Source organism: Gigantopelta aegis, chromosome 15, assembly GCF_016097555.1.
Source record: "Gigantopelta aegis isolate Gae_Host chromosome 15, Gae_host_genome, whole genome shotgun sequence".
Classification (NCBI taxonomy): domain Eukaryota; kingdom Metazoa; phylum Mollusca; class Gastropoda; order Neomphalida; family Peltospiridae; genus Gigantopelta; species Gigantopelta aegis.
In genome coordinates, this window is record NC_054713.1 from 32,197,037 (window position 1) to 32,219,671 (window position 22,635).

At 36.9% G+C, this 22,635-nt stretch overlaps 2 protein-coding genes across 2 annotated transcripts in view; one reads left to right on the top strand and one right to left on the bottom strand.

Annotated features, from left to right (window-relative positions):
* LOC121389769 (ATPase family AAA domain-containing protein 3-B-like) overlaps nucleotides 1-22,635 on the bottom strand; it is a gene marked incomplete at its 5' end in the record, with an annotated part of 61,459 nt that overhangs the window by 21,328 nt on the left and 17,496 nt on the right. The window contains 5 exon segments of the mRNA XM_041521418.1: nucleotides 190-240; nucleotides 242-352; nucleotides 1,332-1,401; nucleotides 2,611-2,663; nucleotides 10,521-10,684. Of these exon segments, the coding sequence (XP_041377352.1) occupies nucleotides 190-240; nucleotides 242-352; nucleotides 1,332-1,401; nucleotides 2,611-2,663; nucleotides 10,521-10,684 (449 nt within the window).
* The window catches only part of LOC121390719, a 3,624-nt gene continuing 22 nt past the window's right edge, over nucleotides 19,034-22,635 (top strand). Inside the window, exons 1-3 of the mRNA XM_041522619.1 lie at nucleotides 19,034-19,388; nucleotides 19,639-19,787; nucleotides 22,233-22,635. The exon at nucleotides 22,233-22,635 is cut by the window's right edge and continues 22 nt beyond it. Coding sequence (XP_041378553.1) covers nucleotides 19,232-19,388; nucleotides 19,639-19,787; nucleotides 22,233-22,454 — 528 coding nt within the window. The 5' untranslated portion in view covers nucleotides 19,034-19,231 and the 3' untranslated portion in view covers nucleotides 22,455-22,635. The remainder of the gene's footprint in view (nucleotides 19,389-19,638; nucleotides 19,788-22,232) is intronic.

A 22,635-nucleotide genomic window follows, 5' to 3' on the forward strand; every position in this document is an offset into this window, starting at 1 on the left:
CAATCATAAAGAATTGGTTTTAAAAAATAATAATAAATTTTTCCAAATGATAATTTCATTCACACGTTGCTCGGGCAATACAATCTTGAATCCTAACACTTGTTTCATAAAATCAGTATGACACGCAAGTTCATGTAATAATCTCTATATCCATGACGGTAAAAAACAAGAACAAATGTCTGTACTCACTTTGCTCTTTCAGCTGCTGGTTGTAAGATATATTTTTCAAAGTAGTGCCTCTCTCTCTCTCTCGTCCAAACTCGAGACCTCAAACTCAACCATCTCATCAATACAGTCGTTAATTGCCCAGTCAAACTGCTCCGGTTGATTACTCGCCAGTACCAACATAAACCTGGCAATATTAATTAATCTTATCAATGCAGTGATTAATAATTCTGGGCAGTTGCTTGCCAGCACTAACAAGTCCATAATAAAACGAGCATTCTAAGAATACTGCTAAAGTTAAAGTTTGTTTTGTTTAACGACATCACTAAAGAACATTAATTACTGGATGTCAAACATTTGGTAATTCTGACACGTAGTCATCAGAGGAAAACTGCTACATTTTTCCTAATGCAGGAAGGGATCTTTTATATGTACTTTCCTACAGACAGGAATTTAAGCACAAGAATACTGTTAAAGCAAAAGAAAGAAATTAGTACAGCCTTGACCAGTTGTGGTGCACTGGTTGGAACGAGAAAAAACACAATCAGTACAGCCTTTGACCAGTTGTGGTTGACTGGTTGAAATGAAAAAAAACATAATTAGTACAGCCTTTGACCAGTAGTGGTGCACTAGTTGGAATAAGAAAAAACACAATCAGTACGGCCTTTGACCAGTTGTGGTTGACTGGTTGGAACGAGAAAAAACACAATTAGTACAGCCTTTGACCAGTTGTGGTGCACTGGTTGGAACGACAAAAAACACAATCAGTTGATAGATCCACCGAGGTGGGTCGATCCTGCGACGCAAGCACCTCAAGCGAGCACTCAACCAACTGAGCTAAATCCCGTCCCTGTCACTGTATGATAAAGCTATTACAAAATTTCAGCTCACTATATATGAGGCAATGTAGAGCGGGGGCAAATATAAAGCGGGGGTGGGGTGGGGGTTTTGTGTCTGGAAAACTGTGTGTGGGCCAGACGGACAGAGATGAAATCATAATCCCCATCCAGATGAACATTAAAAATACTGCATATCAAGCATTATATATATTTAAAGGACAAGCAGTTATCCTCGGGGTGGGCAGGGATGGAAAAAAAAAAGAGGATTTATTTTATTATTTTCTCTTTCTAAGGTTTGTCCAACCAACACTCAAATAATCTACTTACTTCTTGGACTGTTCACCAGTTCTGTATAAAAATGCATTTAATGTCGCTCTCATATCTTCACTAATGACTTTTTGAAAATAATAAAGATTTCAGCAAAGCTAATTGAAAGTAAAACCAAACCTCATTTATCAATATTTATAAATTATTTATCAGACTTGAAAAAAAAAGTCCAACTTGATCTGTAACAGTACCTGATAAAGCTATATACAAAATTTCACATCAATATCTCAAGCCTTCTAAAAAACCCACATCCAGAACACTATATGTGGGACAGACAGATGGACAGAGACGAAACCTATAATCCCCTCCGGTTGCTCCGGTAGGAGATTAATAAAGACTTCAGCAAAGCTAATTAAAAGTAAAACCAAACCTCATTTATCAATATTTATAAATTATGTATCAGACTTTTAAACAAAACGTAAAACAAAATTAAACATTATTTAGGGGATAACTTTGTTGTATTTGACCATTTGCAAACATTAATGCTAGTTTTACTGTCGCACTTTTACCGGAAACACGACAAAGCGGAGATAGTAGAACCAGCAATAAAGTTCACAAATGGTCAAATACAACATTCTAATTCAATAAATCCATCTATAAAAGTTCCTTCATTTAAATACTAATTTTTCTAAAAGAACTAAGCATTAACAAAAACCTGATCACTACCATTGTGTTTCTAGATTAAAATATACATTTTCACATCTAATACAATTGTTGCTCCTAATTTTGTTCTTGTATTTTTATTGTTTTAACAACAACAATGCCAACCATTATTGCCAATTCCACTTATTGCGATAACTGGTGCTCCATAACGAAGATTCATAGTTCACGATATCATATTTACTTTGGAATTCCTGTCAGTGTCAGTGTGTTTAATGTGCACATTCAGAACAAGCTATTGTAGCACACACCTGTCCTGGGCACAGGTGCCGGCCTCAGTCGGCTCCTCCATCCAGGACAGGCAAGCGGTGGGGTGGGTTGGAGGGGGACCGCCTGCACTGGCAGGGGAGCACTAGCAGCCCAACCAGGGCTGGTAACAGGCAGAGGGTATTATGGTGCTATGGAATTTCGAAAGTCTCGTAGGATTAAGCCAAAGAGAAAGGGTGCACAATTTTGTGAAGGAAATTAGGCACAATTTTTAACGGTCCGCCAAAAAGTAAAACAGGGAGCTACATATAGTTTTGGAAGATTAGTATGCCAAGAGTAGCTCATTACTAGTAAGAGTTGATACTTCTCATTTAAATATTAATGTTTCTAAGGGGAGATAATGACATGATTACCTTGCTTCTTTTTCTCAAAAAGGCATCTGCTTCATCGACAAACAGTAAAACCCTAGAAAAGAAATTGGAAAAGATATCTTAAAAAAGTAATGAATATTGGCATCTCAGCACATTTTAAACTGTAGCTACTTTCTGTCTAAAACAAGTTAGAGATAGACAGACAGACAGACAGACAGACAGACAGAGAGAGAGAGAGACAGAGAGAGAGAGAGAGAGAGAGAGAGAGAGAGAGAGAGAGAGAGAGAGAGAGAGATAGAGAGAGAGAGAGACAGACAGACAGACAGATAGAAAGATAAAAAAACAAAAACAAGACAGACACACAGAGTTAAAAAGTTGGTTTGTTTTGTTTAACGACACCACTGGAGTACATCGCTTTATTAATCATAGTAATTGGTAATTTTTGACACAGAAAAAAACCCTCTTAATTTTTCCCATTAACAGAAAGGGATCTTTTATATTAACTTTCCCACAGACAGGACAGAATATACCAGTCTTTGATATACCAGTCATGGAGCAATGAATAAGACTGAAGAAAACCCAATCAGATAAAGGGTCCAGAGATGTGGTTCAATGCTATCTTGCAAGCACCGTAGGCAAGAGAGAGAGACAGAGAGAGAGAGAGACAGAGAGAGAGAGAGAGAGAGAGAGAGAGAGAGAGAGAGAGAGAGAGAGAGAGATGGGCGAGGAAACCCACTACCACTGCCAAAATGGGGATATCGCCACGATAAAACTTGATTTGTAACAGTACATGATAAAGCTATACACAAAATTTCAGCTCCATATCTTTTTTCTTTCAAATAAAAAAACCTGCGGAATACAAATTTTTGTATCTACTATTTTCAAGGGCCATAACTCTGTCAAAAATTAGTAAATCGCTATGAAAGTCAAACTTGATCTTCAGCTAAATATCTTGAAGCATTGTGAATTTTTTTTCCGAAAAACTATAAGTGGGACAGAAAGATAGATGGACAAAAAAACAGACAGACATGGTTATATGGCGTCACACATATGGTTAAAGATGACACAGGTATTGAGAGAGGAAACCCGTTGTCGCCACTTCATGGGCTACTCTTTTCGATTAGCAGCAATGGATCTTTTATATGCACCATCCCAGACAGGATAGTACATACCACAGCCTTTTTTACACCAATTATGGAGCACTGGCTGGAACAAGAAATAGCCGAATGGGTCCACCGACGGGGATCGATCATAGAGCGATCGCGCATCAAGTGAACCCTTTACCACTGGGCTACGTCCCGTCCCCTACAATCAGAACCCCCCCCCCAATCATTCTCATAATTTCAGAGGCCTGTATTCAAACATTTAAATACTCACTTTTAATAGTAGGCCCTGTAAGGCATCTTCTGGCTTTGCAGTCAACATTTTGACAGTCTGAAAAAAGCAATCCCAGTAAATATTAGCATCCACTTTGTTTTTCTCATCAACATTTTAAGACTGATACTGAATGCACAATAACTTTTAAAAGGAACACTTTCCATAGGCATGATTTCTGACAATACATGAGCACAGTTACCACACCTCATACAATGTATCTGGAAATACTGCTACTGGTAACCACAGAATAGATTTTCTTGAGACAAAGAGACGAAAAAAAAGGAGAAAAGTTTGTTTTCTTTAAGAGCACATGATTTATTAATCATCGGCTATTGGATGTCAAACATTAGGTAATATAGTCTTAGAGAGGAAACCTGCTACATTGTTCCATTAGTAGGAAGGGATCTTTTATATGTACCATGCTACAGACAGGATAGTACATACCACTGCCTTAAATATACCAGTCGTGGTGCACTGGCTGGAAAGAGAAATAGCTCGATGGGCCCACCGACACAGATCAATCCTAGACCAAACCTGCATTAAGCGAGTGCTTTACCACTGGGCTACTACAAAAGGACGAGTGCTAGAAATATTTTCTAGTTTAGTCCTATAATTTTAGTACAATTATTATCAAATTCACTGCATTTTATTTTTGTATGTGACGAGATACACCCGTTTTCCTGCATTCTCTTCCCACACCATACCAAAAACTGTCAACATGGAAAACATCCCTAATACTTCTTAAAGGGACAGACCCTAGTTTAAGCCCATGAAAATTAACACTAAGTTTAGTTAATCTGTAAACCTGCAACACATTTGGATAAAGTTACAGTTGAGTGAAACATGAGTCTGTGACTTTGAAATGGTGAAATACCCACTAAAAATATAGACTAAAACTCGACTCCATAACTGTTACTTCTCAGATTCACGTGCATTTTTAAAAGTAAGAGAAATGCATTTTGTGATATTAAAAACACCAAGATGACCAAAAATACATTGAATGTACGGAAATGGATAATCTAACCAATAAAATCTACATAAAATATATTTCAGTTATCAGAAATGGCTCTAATAGTCACAAATATTCCTTAGTGTTTAAAAACTAGGGTGTGTCCCTTTAAAGGCCAAACACTAATTTATAATACACAGTAGTATATATGGTAATATTAGCTATTATAAAATTACTTGCATTTTAATCTGACTATTAGTGACCATCTGGACACACCAGTCTTTAGACAGTCACAAATGATATCCTTACCAATAGTAGTTGACAAAAAATAAAGTACTTAAGGTCAACGACATTTCGCAGCCTTGTTTGGGCTTCGTACACAGTAAATGAAACATATCCAATGGTAATTTTTTGATAGATATATTTGACAAAAGGTACTTTTTATTTCTTTCATCTTTTGAAACTTAAAATTAATATTTTGTCCAGAATTATGAAAAATAACAAAATACCAACCTGTAAACAACGTTGTCTGCTTGTTATAGAAATTTGACAGGGGTCAAGGTTAGTAGACCAGTTTTTATTTTAATGTGGCGAAGCATTGTAATAATATAGTTAATTTTGAATTTGAATGATGTCAGTATTCCAATGACATCACTTTGAATCGCCTTACAATAACAATACACTGGGTACATGACGTTTCTGTTTTAAGAATGCTGGAAAAATTCCAATGCAAACTTGCTATTCAAATAATTTTTTTGGAACATTACTAATGCATCTGAATGTGTTTGAAGAAAATCTTGTGATTAAAAAATTGTACCTTTTAAGAAATATGGATTTCACGTGAAATTACGGTAAGATATGCTATATTTATTGTGTACGAACCCAAAACAAGGGTGCAAAAAGTGACTGTTGTCGACATTTTTATTTTTTATTTTAAATTTGCCATAATTTATTATAAAAAAAACAACCACAAAAACTTACCAGTTACTGGGCTTTTTCAACAACAAAAAAATTTGTTTATTTACATGACATCCACATACATATAAAAAAAAGTGTTTTCTTTAATGACACCACTAGAGCACATTGATTTATTAATCATCAGCTATTGGTAATTTTGACAGTCTTAAGAAAGGAAACCCACTACATTTTTCCATTAGTAGCAAAGGATGTTTTATATGCACCATCCCACAGACAGGATAGCACATACCACAGTATTTGGTATACCAGTCATTGTGCACTGGCTGGAATGAGAACTAGCCTAATAGGCCCACTGATGGAGATCGATCCCAAACCAACTGCAAGTCAAGTGAGCACTTTACCACTGAGCTATGTCGCGCCCCTCCACATACATATATACAAAAAGCTTGCTAAAAGAGATACATACATGAAAGTATAATATAAACTATACATGAAAGAAATGAAAGAAATGTTTTATTTAACGACGCACTCAACACATTTTATTTACAGTTATATGGCGTCAGACATATGGTTAAGAACCACACAGATTTTGAGAGGAAACCCGCTGTCGCCATTACATGGGATACTCTTCCAATTAGCAGCAAGGGATCTTTCATGTGCACCATCCCACAGACAGGATAGCACATACCACGGCCTTTGATGTACCAGTTGTGGTGCACTGGCTGGAGCAAGAAATAGCCCAATGGGCCCAACGACGGGGATCGATCCCAAACCGACCACGCATCAAGCGAGCACTTTACCACTGGGCTATTTCCTGCCCCAGAATTCCACGGAATAACATGTTTTGCCTACCATAAAATGTCTTAATGCACTGTGATGAACCTTCATAGGTGCAACTACAGGTACACACCAAGTTTCATTAATCTAGGACTTACAGTTTATAGTCCATGGGCCAGATACCGAAACCCTCCCCCCCGGGATTTTTGGAGACAAATATTTTTAGATACCTCATTATATATGAATTTAATATCTGCTTGTCTGCAGCAAAAATGTTGGTGGATTAAATATAGTGATAAAGTTGTCATCCATATAAATCTTTAACAGATATAAGGCCAAAATGAATGATATTCATTCTATACTAGATGTTAATAGTAACAAACCAAATAACAATGCAATATATGGTATGAATAATGATATACTCATCGGCAAAAGTTAAGCAATGCCTGAAATGCATTATTTTCTATATTTACACATATTTTGGTCTGCTTGAACCTTTTACTATTAAAAATTGCACTGTATTTAATATATTGAGGCAGCATTATTCAAATATGGTTCAGTATATCTGCCCTATACTATATTCATAAAAATTAATTAAGGTCCAATAGATATTTTAGCATTTTCCTTTAAATATGGGGGAAAATACAACTTCTTCCGTTGAAAGTTGTCAGCATTGTGGCATGTTCTTAAACTTAATGACTTAAATAACAATTTTGAGAGAACACAATGAAAAAACCCATTCTAAACAAATGTGTTACAAATACATGTACTTGCCTAATGCTCATTTCAATATTTTTCTTAAGTATGTGAAATACCCAGTGTTTTTTGCGTGTATAACCAGTAAAAGTTTACTGAAACAATGTATAGAAGCCATATATATGACCAAAACATGCTAAAATAATATGACAGTAACAAAGAATTATATTGTAATATAAGAAAGTTTACTAGCCCTTAATTAATTTTGTTGAGTATACATGTATGTGCATCAAAATTTAAAGCATCAGTTTTGTGTACCTACCATAATATCTTTTGCATTACATGTACAAGTCATCTATCTCACAGAAGTTCATCTTATACTAGTCTGTTTGTAATATTTTTAGATTTGCCTATATATTTACATTGTGCTTAACGTATGCTCAGGTGTATATAATTAGTTTCTACATCAAATATTGTCTAGGAAAGTTTTGACTTTCTTTCATATTCCTTTGCATTTTCATGCAATTAAAATATGTCTGTCATGTTCACAATTTCTGGTATTTTCCTTCTCCAAACTCTGCTCTGGTTCCTCCATCAGTATGTCCGTCAGCGCTCGTAATATAATATCACTATTTCATCTCTAGTGTTCCTTCTAAAATTTCTCAGCCATATGACAATTTGGTTGGGGAATAGCCTGGACTGCCTGGCATGACTGATACCAAATGACAACTTGGCAATTTGTTCTCTTTATGTGAATTCTCAGAGCATTTTCAGTGAATACATACATGTAGAGTGGAGAAGGCTGATTTATACTCTACTGTAGTTCAATTTTATCATCCTTGGTTTGGCAACAAACATTTCCAGATATTTCTCAAGTCATGATGTTTTTGTATGTTATTCGCACCTGCACTCCCATAGAGAAGGTATATGAAATGATCTGCTTCTTAGGTCTCACTACACAGATGACTTCTGGGTGAGAGTTCATTGATCACGGTCCACTATAGTTCCTAATTGTGACACATGTTATGGTTCACATATTCACTTCTAGGAAATGGTGAAGAATTAAAACAATATGTATGTTTAATGGTAAGCCTTCTGGCTGTATTTTGCCCATGTTATTTTGTAATATTGTGCATCGACCTTTTGAGACATGGGTCAGGGTGCAATTTGTTTTTAAAATTTTGATTAGCAGTTTTTCCTACTGGATGGAGAATTGATTAGCAACTATTGGAATTTGATTAGCACTTTAATAAAATGAGTAAACATGAATAAAACACATTCTTTTCAATAAAATTGCATATTTCTTATACATGTATCTGTATTGTGGGCTGCTTACCCCAAAATAAAACAAGTACAGAACAGTACATATGAAGGGTCATCACTGTCACTTGTTTACAAGGCCGTATCCTCCGGACGTCAAGGGGGGCAGTTGCCTCCCCACTCCCCCTCCACACACACACCCAGAGAATCTCACTTTGGGGGTTTTTGGCTATATAGAAAATAGCATAGAAATGTCAGGGTTTAATTTTTATAGTACAACATATTTCTGAATAATATTTGTCAATGGTTATGCTAAGCAGCTTGGTCATTTAACTTGTTCAAAGTGATTTTTTAGTCTTTCCTGAGTTGATTTGTATGTCTGATCCAAAGTGCGATTGAAGCCCGAGAAAAATTCCTCATTTGGCTGATCATTCCAACGTATTCAGTGTTCATATTTGTTATGAAAATTGACAATTCTTAAACGATATATATACGTATTTTACCGGAACATTATTTGCCGAGGCAATTCGAAATTAAAAACGCCAAGCTGTTAATTAGTCGATAATACTGTATGTATACGCAAACATTTTCGCGACTAAAATAATTCGCGATCAAGCTTTTATTTTACATTTTCACGATAGTTTTTGCCAATAATAAAATAAAAACGACCAATATCAACTGAACTCCTTTCAATGACAGTTTCACGTACGATATAATTATACTCGAGACATTCTCGCCATGCGGTCCGCGTGCCGTTAGTCTTGTCCGCATGTATGTCTGATAATACATGATGCAGAAAACTTGAAAAATCACAAACTAGACCGAATACTATTTATTAGTAGTATTCATAGGTTGCATTCAGGTTTACAAATAACGAAAGCCACAAGTATGTATCGAATATAAGAATAATCAGAGTAAAAACAACAAACTGATATCTCGTAGTCACGAGATACCAGACGTGAATTCAGCCAGCTGTTTGTAGCTAATGTTTGCCAGACTGTTTTTAACGCAACAAGTTCAACCGAACGACCACTTCGACAACCGGTCAAAATAATTATCAGACATTTTGACTACTGGCTATCGCTGAACGCCGATCATGCATAGCACTTTTGCTGGTGAGTATACTCCCGGTACTATATCCATACCACATATATTGCATTGCTTTGTGGTTTGTTGTTATGAACATGTAATTTAGCATGAATAGCATTCATAATTTGGTCTTAAACCTGTTCAAAATACGTATGCATGTTAACTTCAACATTGCCATGCAGTTTTTTCATATACTATGTTTGTAATACTCAGGACATTTCAAATTCATTGACTAACCATGATGCCAGATGCCAAAAATGTATTATTTTTTGGTGGAATACATTCACCAGTAACCCAGCTTCAAAGTAAAGGCAGTGATATAGTCCAGAATTATTTTCAAATATTTTCGAAAATTATGTGGAACATTCACCTTGATCAGAAATTTGCCCCGTTAAAAATAAATAGGGTGCCTACACTCAAACACCCACCAACAGATTGCCTGCAGACAAGCCGATTTGAATATGTCTATGGATAGGCTTCAAAGATATACTCATCTTGAAAAATCCCTACCGGGGGGCAGGGAGGGGTTATAGTGGGCCCACGGTCTATTATGAGAAACCGACCTAATAGCAACAAAATTTTAACGAATCTATGAAAATTACAGACAGAAAAAGCTGCCATATTTTATAATATAATATTTTTTTTTTAGTAGTAATATACAACAGATTTGGGTTCAGCTAGCTCTGGGTCGGCACAGAAAATTTCGCCAAATTATCTATTAAACTTCCAAAATGGCAGAAACCCAGTTATTTTGTAACAAAATATCAATTATTACATGAAATTATTTCGCCAAATGAAAATAAAATTCGCCATGTGTTTTAAAAATTCACAACTGGCGAATTTAGCGAGTGTCAGAGCTAGCCCTGGTTGAGTTAAAAATCATACTGACAAACCTTGATTGGATGTTTTAAAGACTCCAGGGCCGAGAAGCGTGACGTTTCTCCAACTAGAGACAGTTTTCCCAATCTGGACTCCACATATTTTGCAGCTACACCCGTTCCATATTTAGCAGCATACCCACCAATAGCAACAAGAGTAAGACCAGCAGCCTGGAAGAATAATATACTCTATTACATACTTGTTCAGGGTGTGCACTTTACAGTCATCCGATCGCCCATGGCGAGTCAAAATAGTGTAATTACGGCAAGTCAAAACCTTATCACGTGTCGACCGCTTGGCGACCGAAAATTTCTGCATATTGTATCATGTATCAAAACAGGGTATGCATTTTGGATTTTTTTTGACAGGCCAATCGGGCCACTCACAGCAACATTTTGACTCACCCGTACAACATTTGAATAGCCCGCGACCGAATTTCGTTAAAGAAAAAGAACTTACTTAAATTGCATTTTAAAAAACATGTTATCATAGCATACTAACAATAATAACAACACAAAAGAAGGAAACAGAACTTGTTCTAGTTTTATTACAAACTGTTGTAATTAAATTATAATTATTAAGAAACGAAAAGGTACCAACACAATGTAACTTTGGAAAACCTTATAGGCTCGTAAACAAAATCTTTCTGTGAAACATAGCATATTTGGAATGTGACGAGTTGTTCCGATTGTAACTAAATGGAAAGTAAAGACGGACATGGCCTAGGTGTTCCGACTGAACCTACGAATACATTTACGTAGTCGGGGGTGGGGGAGTAAAGTTTGTTTTATTTAACGACGCCACTAGAGCACATTGATTTTTTATCTTATCATTGGCTATTGGATGTCAAACATATGGTCATTCTGACAGTTTTTAGAGGAAACCCAGTCGCCACATAGGCTACTCCTTTACAACAGGCAGCAAGGGATCTTTTATTTGTGCTTCCCACAGGCAGGATAGCACAAACCATGGCCTTTGTTGAACCAGTTATGGATCACTGGTCGGTGCAAGTGGTTTACACCTACCCACTGAGCCTTGCGGAGCACTCACTTGGGGTTTGGAGTCGGTATCTGGATTAAAAATCCCATGCCACAACTGGGATCCGAACCCAGTACCTACCAGCCTGTTGACCGATGGCCTAACCACGATGCCACCGAGGCATTCCGAATGGTTTTAGACTGTTCGATAGACTGAGGAAGTGGTCGCTATTATGTCCTATATGGATTTGGTTGCGCAAATACTAATAGGAAACCAGTTGAAAACAATAAATAAAAAATAACTTTCCAATCTTTTACAAACATTAGTTATTTGCATTTTGATACATAATACAATATGTGGAAATTTTCGGTCGCCAGACGGGCAACATGTGACAAGGTTTTGACTTGCCCAACAATATTTTGACTCACCATGGGCGATCGGGTGACCATAAAGTGCACATCCTGGCAACACAACTGGACAAAGGTCATGGTATGTGCTTTCCTGGCTGTGGGAAAGTGCACATAAAAGATCCCTTGCTTCATTAGGAAAAATATAGCGAGTTTCCTCTGATGACTATGAGTAACAATTACCAAATGTTAGACATTCAATAGCCAATGATTAATTCATCAATATGTTCCAGTGGCGTTGTTAAACAAAACAAACTTTAATATGTGATATAGTGTCTTAATTAGTAACAACTGGTGTTTGTTGTAACTATTACTAGGTGTTAAACACAGGAAAGCACACTAAATTACAAATAATTCACATTAATTGAAGAAAACAACAAGAAACAAGCCAACCAGTTCTATCCTCTATGTCTGTCATACCCCCACTCCACCTCTCTCTGTCTGGCTGGCTCTCTGTTTCTGGTGTGTATCTGTATATAAGTGTGTGTGTGTGTATCTCTGTGTGTGTGTGTCTGTGCTTCTCCGTGTATGTGTCTGTGTTTATGTCATGTGTGTATCTGTGTGTGTGTGTATCTGTATATAAGTGTGTGTCTCTGTGTGTCTCTCTCTCGGTGTCTGTATACAAGTGTGTGTCTGCGTGTGTGCGTCTCTGTGTATCTGTATATAAGTGTGTGTCTCTCCGTGTGTGTATGTCTGTATTTGTATATAAGTGTGTGTGTGTATCTGTATATGTGTGTGTGTGTGTATCTGTATGTGTGTATCTAACAGAGTGCTTAGTGCAGGAAATGATAACAACCGGTTATGTAGCTTTGCAGTTTATTGTAGATCATGGAGACGAAACCCATCTTTACAATGATAAATAACAATATATAATAAATATACAGTATAACCATTATCATTCTAAAAATATATGTATTTACAAGAGTTATAATTTTATTATATATTAATTTTAATTTTTTTATGATCCCCTCCAAACCTCCCCTAAAGTTCCATTGGCATTCCGCCACTGTGTTGATACATATATTTTTTTGCCACGAAATAATTAATTCCATGATTTTATCAATTCCGCTTGAAAACTGAGCGGAATCTGCACGCTTGTTTTGTGGCTTAGACTTGTAAACATCGGAGGTCCAATAAATGTCAAAATGTAAAAAAACAGACCGTAGATGTTTACTGTGGTGAACTACATGTACTGTACTTGAGACATTAAAGTGAATGCAGAGCTAAAAATTCTGATTTTTTTCATGAGAAGAACTTATCAACAGTGTTAGTATATAGAATTCTGTGACACAGGGCTCGAACTTAACGACGGCACCGACGGCAATTGCCATCGGTGAGATATAAATTGCTGTAGGTAGAGAGCATCACCGATGGCAGAAAAGCTCCTCAACAAAGGCAAAATGTATACACTTGGTGTACATTAACTGCCAATATTTAACAGTTGCATATTTGAAATGTCTACATACAGAAAAATAACCTTTCAGTCATATTTATTTGCTGCAAATGTTACTTCTAAAAAATCATGCATAGGCAGGCTCAAAATTGCCGTCGGTGGTCCGTTACACCCAAGGCAATTCTTTTTTAAATTGCCGTGGGAGACAAATTCTTATTAAGTTCAAAGCCTGGTCACTGGTGTCATATGCTACTAACTGTATGGATTAAAAAAAAAAACCTTACTATTTACTGGAAAGAATAACCAATATGTCGGTAACAGTCTATCCAATGTTAAAGCAAAAAAATAAATAAATATAAATAAAAATTACCAACAGTTTTTTTTAAGATTCCATTTTTTTCTTTGCAGTCACTGTCAGTGTTTTTTTTAGGTGTCTTACCAGCACAAAGTTCAGCTAGGAAACGTTTCGCTAACGTTCGCAAACTATTTGATTGGCTCCTAATGTTGCCATTTGGTTTACCGTGAACCGCACAAACAAGTCTGCGGCCCATTACTTTTTGAAGATTGCTTATTCGTAAACAGCGCATGGGATACTTTTGTCGATGTATTTTGCGCATTGTTTCAATGTTTGTATGGATATTGCTGAAGCACATTTCCACAACCGACAAAAAGATGTATTGATTAAAAAGAGCAGGTGATTCAAGGTTAGGAACATAATATCAGCGAACTATCATAGAAATGTTTGATGTATTGCTAAATTTGGGAACACTTAATTACTGTCCATTGTTAGGCCCTATTATGTAAGAACTGAACAAATATATTCCTTTCGGTTCTCTTCGTTGGCAATTTGGTTCATAGAAATGGACCAACCACCGCTTGGCTCATGGCCAGACTAGTCTCGATAAACCACTATGTTTCGAATATGCACGGATTCGAATGTATGCTACGTTTTTGAAGTCCGATTAATATGAAGCTTGATAACCAGACCATTATTTCATTTTATTTTATTTTTATTTAAAAAAAAAAAAAAAATCGGTAACGTTTTATTCACTGATTATTCAATTTAATAAATTTTTGGAAATATTTCACGCGAATGCAAATGGATTCGGATGTTTTATGTTTGCACGAATCCTGGCGCGAATCGGATTCGGAGATTTGTGCGAATTTTTAGCCCTGGAATGGTCCTTTTTTGGCATTGAAATAACATTTGGGTTTATTTTAATGACAATTTAGTGGAAATATTTATAGTGTAAATGCTAATAACCCAAAATAAGGCTTAAATTTAAAAAAAAATTCCCTGTGTCAATTTTATTTTTAGGTCTTCTGTCTTCTTTTTTTTTAAGCAGAGTTGTTTCCTATTAATAGAAAATTTCCATTTTAGGGGTATGGGGTCCCATCGACGTCCCAAACTGCGTTCACCTAACGAAAAAACCCCAGGAATACACAGCTGACTAACACTTAGTTTAATAATAGATACGATAACGTAGCGCTGACATCGATATGGGGTAACGGAAACTTTCGCCTACCTCTCCGTTAGGCTACCTCAAAACGCTTAGGCGAGTGAAAAATCGTATTCATCAAAATGCTAAGGTGAGTGAAAACCAAGCATTATAAATTATTAAGTAATTGGTACATGTAAATGTAGAGACATGTGTTGCAAAAATGAACCAATAAACCAATGTTTTCTTCTAATTTTATGTTGTTTGGTTCATTAGTGTGGTCTGTCTTCTTTTCCTTTTTAGGAATATAGTTATTTCAGGAGCAGTGCTAAACATAATTATGACATGTACTGATCCACACAATTTGATTTTTTAATTACAATATGTAATTTGATGCACACAATTCCAAATTAAAAAATTAATATATAATAAAATTATAACTATCGCTAAATTTAGGGGGGGGGGGCGCCCCCCCCCCCTCCCCCGATCCGCCTCTGCTCATATTAATATTTAAAAAAAAATTAATAACTAGTTAAACGTAGGCCTACAGTTGGTTCAGTTGATAGTGTTTGTTGGGGCATTCACATTCACGTGGCATTTTTAATTCAACAATTAGTCAATTACGCAGTCTCCCTCCCTCGACATTTTGTAACACGTCATTTGACCAGTTACGAACGGCTGTGACATCTGTGTCAAGTCAACGTTACATTATTGATCTAGAACGGTACCATTGTTGTTGATAAAAAAATATATATATACAAACTCCGACAAAATCTGTCATTACAAAGGATATTATACCAAACGTGGGATGCCATAATAAAGATAATCTAAAAAAACAAACCCAACATACTTTTCATAAATGCGAAACAAGTTGTCAAGTAGCCAGTTCCAAGAGTAAAACGAATCTGACCCCGATAGCCCTGATTGGTCAATATGTCACAGATTACTGCACATCAAGTCATATTCCAGTCACATGGTCTGACTTTCTAACAAAAGTATCGAGACAAAAATTAAATAGTCGGCTGTGATCATTGATTACTGTTACTATATTTTGTACATATATACATATATAAATAACAGATGTACATGCATTATCCTCTGGCTGAAATACAAATATTTAAATGACCTTTTATTCTACAAAGCCAATATTTTGGAATATAGTCAATTCAGGGCTTGAACTTAACGACGGCACCGACGGCAATTGCCGTCGTTGAGATATAAATTGCCGTAGAGACCATCACCGATGGCACTTTTCTGCCACCGGTAAAGCTCCTTGATACTTGGTGTACAATGTCTGCCAATATTTAACATTTGCACATTTCAAATATGTCTACATACAGCAAAATAGCCTTTCAATCATGTTTATTTGTCATTTTTTAAAAGAAATTGCCATTGGCAGGCTCACAATAGCCGTCGGTGGAACGTTTCCCCCTTGGCAATTCTTTTAAAAATTGCCGTGGGAGACAAATTCTCAAGTTCGAGCCCTGTAATTAGTCTAAATTATAATAAATAATTGCCATTTAGGTTTAATTGTTGTTGTACCGAAAGAAATCGTTTAACTTCACCATTTGCACTGAGTAGGGCCTACATATTTTATTTGTTTTAAGCCTTGATTGTGCCAATTTTAAAAACAGTTTTATGTATTTAGGCGGAATAAAATTGAGAAACGATTCATTTATAAATTGAAATAAATTCGAAATATATTTTGCGATTTTAAGTAGTTGGTTTTTGTGAAAACTGAAAATAGTTTCACTACCAAAGTCAGTACTGGAGTTGAAAATGGGCAGAATTTTGAAAATAGCAATTAGTAAAAAAGTTAACAGAATAAATTTTTGAAAAAAAAAGAAAAAAAAAAGTTACAAGCCAAAAATAAAAAAGAATTGACTGCTCGGCCGAATATTTATATAATTTAGAGCATTTTAGAAGGACAGTCCAAAAATAAAGAAGAGAAAGAAGAGAGGATCGGACTATTTAATAATAAAAAAAAAGAGATTAATTTCGACATAAACTTTTGAACGCAGATCTAAAAGTTTAAAGTCCATGTGAGTGGCCTCGTTAAGGCCGTTTGGGTGCACAGCTTATAGGGACGAGATGGGTTGCATCCCGTTAAGAAAACCCCTAGATTGACTGTCGATAGACGTTGAAGGTGTAGTGCTGTGCTGAAATACAGATCTTGAGAAGCCGGATCCGTCTGAACGAGAGAGAGTATCAGACTAGGGTATAATAGTCCAGTCCTCATGGGTTGGTATAGTGGTGCGGACGGGCCCGACTCCGGAGGATACGAGATGGTATCACTATAAAGCAAAGTAAAGTCTAGAAAAGAGTAGTAGGGGCCGACCCCGCTTCCTATTTCTTCTTAGAGTGGGGCGGTCAATCTCCCAATGCTGCTAGGACAGGCTCGGACATGTAGAGACTAAACGCGAACAACCGTGGCGTTCTGCAGAATGGCCGTCATACGAGTCACGAAAAAACTAGTCAACATAGTCAGACGGAGTAATGACGTGGAGGCGAGGAATCTCGCTAAAAAAGAATCCAACCTGGTGGTGCAGACTGTCGAAACGAGAAGCGTTCCAGCGTTCAATCAGTTCCAATGGCCGCATACATCCCAGTAGAAAACTTCATTTCGCTGAAGAAGAAAAAACGAAATGAAGGATTCCCAAGTCGAGCACGTGCAGTATGCACCAGCAAAAGAAATACGTCTTACCGCGTGGAGCTCCAGACTGGGAATGTTTCGTCTTGAAACGAATTTGATATAAAATTTTATATTGCAATTAGTTTCCGGCATACTTCGTAATTCACCCGAATCATTTCGTATACCCTCGGCATAATCCCGAATGTTTTCAAATTCTTTTCAAATCATTGGCAAGTAAGGTTTGGATTGGTCGAATGAAAGGTCAACTGGACATGAGCTCCAACGGATTGGATTGTCTTAAAAGGACACACCCTAATTACGGCTATTTGTTAACCATTACGGCGTTGTTTTTCGCTATTAAACCCTATTTTTCACAAATAAAATTGCACTTTACTTACATTTTATTATTTAGAATACACATTTCCATTCACCTGAAGTGCTTTTTGGTAATCCTGATGTTTGTAAAACCACAAAATGCATTTTTTGCATTTTTTCACAAGACGTGCTGTCGAGAAAAAACCGTTAAGCAAGCGAGGTCCAATCTATTTTTAGAGGGAATCTTCCTGTGTAAACGTCACAGATGTTGGTATACCACGTGACCGTTATCATTTTGGTTCGGTTTGTTTTCTCGTGCACGGTTCGCGCAATCAACATCCGATTTGTTGTTGTTCATTTGTGAGATTTTTCTTCACAGTTCGTGAACATTTTCAGTAACAATAAAGTTCAGACAAGTAAGTGTCTCAATACAAAACGTTACAAACCCTTAAAACCAATAATTTTGCAAAGTCTTAAGATATCTGGAGAGGGGATACAACCAGGACAGAACAGTTGGAACATGTCCAGGAGAGGTGAAAGAAACGCACCCCAAGTCTGTGAAATTTGTCGTGACGTAGGCATTGTTGTGTTTCGAGCGACATCTGCCGGTGACATCAGAATACTAACTTTCAAAATTATTTCAAGCAATTGGGACATGGGGATTCCCATGGTATTTATCGATATAAAACCTGCTTTTTCACTCCATTTGATAAAAACGTGATCTAAGTGTGTTACAGGTTTGTAGATTAACCAAATTATAATTTATTTTCGCTGGATGGAACTAGGGTGTGCGGCTTTAAGATTTACTACCAATAATATTTCTGAGTTAGAACCCCCAAGAAATTTGAAATGGGGCGAAACTGTACTAAAATAGTCTTCCACCCACTTTTGCACCGATCGTTAGTCGTCTATTGAATATTTTAGGTGTGTGGTTTATTTTTCACTCTCAAAACGCAGTTCAGAGAAACATTTAGTCCCCATTCTAAATTCCTTCTCAATTCAAAAGGTGTAGGTCGCTCAGTTAGCTTTTTTCTTGAGTTTACAACTCCGGAGTATTTCGGACAAGATTCTCATGTAAGTAATTACGAGGACAGTCGAACCAGCATAAAGTTAAAGTTTGTTTTGTTTAACGATACCACTAGAGCACATTCATTTATTAATCATCGTGTACTGGATGTCAAACATGGTAATTTTGACATACAGTCTTAGAAAGGAAACCTGCTACATTTTTTTCATTTGTAGCAAGGGATCTTTTATATGCACCATCCCATAGACAGTATAGCGCATTTCACGGTCTTTGATATACCAGTCGTGATGCACTGGCTGGAGCGAGAAATAGCCCAATGGGCCCACCGACGGGGATCGATCCCAGACCGACCGCGCATCAGGCGGGTGCTTTATCACTGGGCTACGTCCCGCCCGTCGAACCAGCATAACGTCCTTCCGTTGTTAAAGAAATCACGTGACGCTGATTATGATGTCATTCAATTATTTATTGAGCAAAAACGAATAAATGATTTGCTTGTTTAAAAATATTAATTACAACAAAAAAGATGGAGAAAGAAACCATTTCGTCTGAGTCCGAGTTACACTCGCGCATAAGCGGTGTGCACAAACTGGTGAAAACCATGAACAATAAAACTAGGTATCCGGAGACTAATATTCGCCTGGCGGACAAACAGAAAACGGACGCTAAAGCCATGTTAAAAGGTAATTATTTATAAAATAATAATAAATAAATTTAAGTAAATACCTAAAATCTGCTTGACTAGAGGGTGGGGTGGAGGTCCGACATCCTCCACCCTACCATAGATGCTGAAGAAAAAAAACATACGACGAAATCTTAAATAATACGTACTTACTTAACTTACTTGTTTGTTTTGGCTATTTGTTTGTTTGTTTGTTTGTTTACTCATTCTTTCCTTGACGCTGTTTTCGTGTTTATTACGGTTTATTACAGCTGTAACGCATGGTATCAGGCAGCTGAAAGGTACAGTTCGGCACCATCAAGAAGCAGTTTCTACTCCCAGCATGAACACCAAACAAAACAAAATGGAAGAATTCATGGCATCCTTTGAGACCCCACCAATGACAGAAACGGTTTCTAAGGTGTGTAAAACATTTTTTTTTTAAATCGTTTTCTTCTCTTTCTGCATTCTTTTTCTTCTTTCTACCTTTTTCTTCTTTTCTTCTTTTTTTTCTTCTTAATCTTCTTCGCGTTGATCATGTCAGTAGGCCTACATTGACTGATCAAATCGTCCACTAATTGAATATTTTTATTTGTTTTGGGGACCATTTTCAATAGTGTTTACAAAACAATTCAAACTTTGCGCTGTCCTGTGTAGGTTTAGGTTACATCTATGAAACTAATCTTGGGAGTGGCAGTCCTCCTACAAAGTGGGAAGGATGTTTTGTTCTCCAGGGGCACTAGCGAATCACCAGCAGGAATTTAAATCCTATTAATTTGGTTACAGTAGGTGTTTTTGGTCTCTAAGCACAACAAGGTATTTTAGTACAATATTGTTATTTATAGCTGCTGAATATTCATAGAAATGTTGTTGTTTTTTATTATTATTTAAGGACGCACTCAACATGTTTTATTTACGTTTTATATGGCGTCAGACATATGGTTATGGACCACGCAGATATTGAGAGAGGAAACCCGCTGTCGCCACTTAATGGGCTACTCTTTTCGATTAACAGCAAGGGTAGTACATACCACGGCCTTTGATATACCAGTCGTGTTGCACTGGCTGGAACGAGAAATAGCCCAATGGACCCACTGACGGGGATCGATCCCAGACTGACGGCGCATCGAGCGAGCGCTTTACCACTGGGCTATGTCCCGCCCTGTGAATATTCATAGATGCATTTCCAGTTATTTTGATATAACCAAAGCTTCATATTTCAGTGCTTTTGAGATGACATGTTTTGAGGTCAGCATGTTTGTGCTTAATTTGGGCATATGGATTTTGGGTACAACGTTTATTGCCTCGACTTCAGTGTAATCTAAAGCCCTGCACCATGCAATTATACCAGTGATCTTTGTTAAACTTTCCTTGGACTTTGTCTTGTTCAGGGATGGGATCTAGTCCGGTTGGTATAACTCACCTGAGTTGATTGGTTCGTAGGTTCAGGTTCTTAGGTTCGAACTCCTTCGGCTGACCCATTCTCTGATTGTAGCAGATTTCCTCTAAGAGTGCTTTAGTGGTGTTGTTAAACACAGTAAACTAGGTACTTGCATTAGCTGAGTGTGTCATTAAATAAAACCTTCCTTCCTTCATTAATTAATTTATTCATTCATTCATCATCATTCGTGTTGCAGTATCATGTCAATCAGATTGGAGGTAGTTTATCGTGCATTTTACACTGCTAAATGACATTTCAAGTCGAACGCGTTAGCGTCAGATGATGTTTATCTCCATTCTATCATGGCTAAAAAGGTGTTCAATGTTGGAACCATTTTTAATCCGTGGAGCAAAAAGTTGTGAATTGGCTAGACACGGCCATGTTTGTTGGGTTTGGGCCAGCCTTTAAACGCTAACGCGCTGTTGACAATTAAATCAAAACATATGACTGTAGACTTCGGACACATTTAATAAATGGTTATAAAGGAAAATTCACGAACAAGACTAAATCATAGAGCGAAGTCACTTCTCTCTCAAACTTTAGTTTTTAACAGCATGGAGACTTGAATTTTTAATCCAAAAAATAAAATACGCAAAAAGAAGTATCTTAATTCAGCTGCAACGTTTACAATTTGTATGTTATTTTTTAAAATTATTATTATTTTCTTTTACCGTCTGTACCACCAATTGATAGATATGTGCTCTATAGTTTTCACATGTCGCCGTCTTTAGAAATAATGAAATGTAATTGAAAATCACCAATTTAACCGTTTAGAATCCATTCTCTCACAAGTTTAGTCTTCTCATTTCATTTAATAACTACTCCATGCAGAGTATTGTCCTAATGGATTAATCTACCACGGTCAAGCTTAGATTACCCAGAGGCAATAAAATGCGTTCCACAGTCACAATTTCTTAATTGATACACTGTGGAGTTGTCAGACTGAATGGGTACTAATATCCGTGAAGCTGTGGAAATTGCTTGTCTGCTACACCTTGTCAGTGTTGTTTAAAATACACATATTTTTATAGAATTTACAGTGACACTGCGACTTGGGGATCCAGTTTAAGTGTAGAAAAGGTCATCGCTTATTATGAGTGCATATACATTAAAAATCCGCTGTGTATTATTTTATAATTTGTTTTGTATGTTGACTTTATTCATGACAAAGAGGAGAGACACTCGATCAGATTGTCTAGGTGTCGTGTTTTGGAGAGACAGAAACATGAAAACTGGTTGGGGGAGAGAGAGGTGCGATAAAAAAAAAGAAAAAAAGAGATGGGGTGGGGGTGGTATGGCTGCATACCCCACCTTGAATATACTGTGTCGTTAACATCATGTAGACTTATTATGTTGTCAGATTTATGCCATCTTATACAATTCATATTTAAAATAAATTATTTTGAACTTTGAACCTTCACTCAGGCAACCGCAACAGCATCATCGACATCTGGGATCAATAGTCGCTTAACAACGCTGACTGAAATGGCCAAATGGTGGCAGGAGAAAGAATCCCGCCTGTTGAGGGATCTGGATGCCATGGTTGATCTTCTTGAAGATCTCAGCCACTCTGTGGCCTTTGCGTCCGCCTTGGACAGGTTGGTCCTCTGTCTGTCTGTCTTTTTGTTCCCGGGGAGAGGGATCTAGCTGAGGCGATAAAGCTCTAACCTGTGGTGCTTTGGTCACAGGACTGAACCTCCGCTATGAACCCATTTTCTGTGATTTTTCTTCTCCCTCACTCTCTTGCTCCCATCTTTCTCCTTCTAGTTCTCTCTCTCTCTCTCTCTCTCTATATATATATATATCCATCCAATTATCCTCCCTCTCT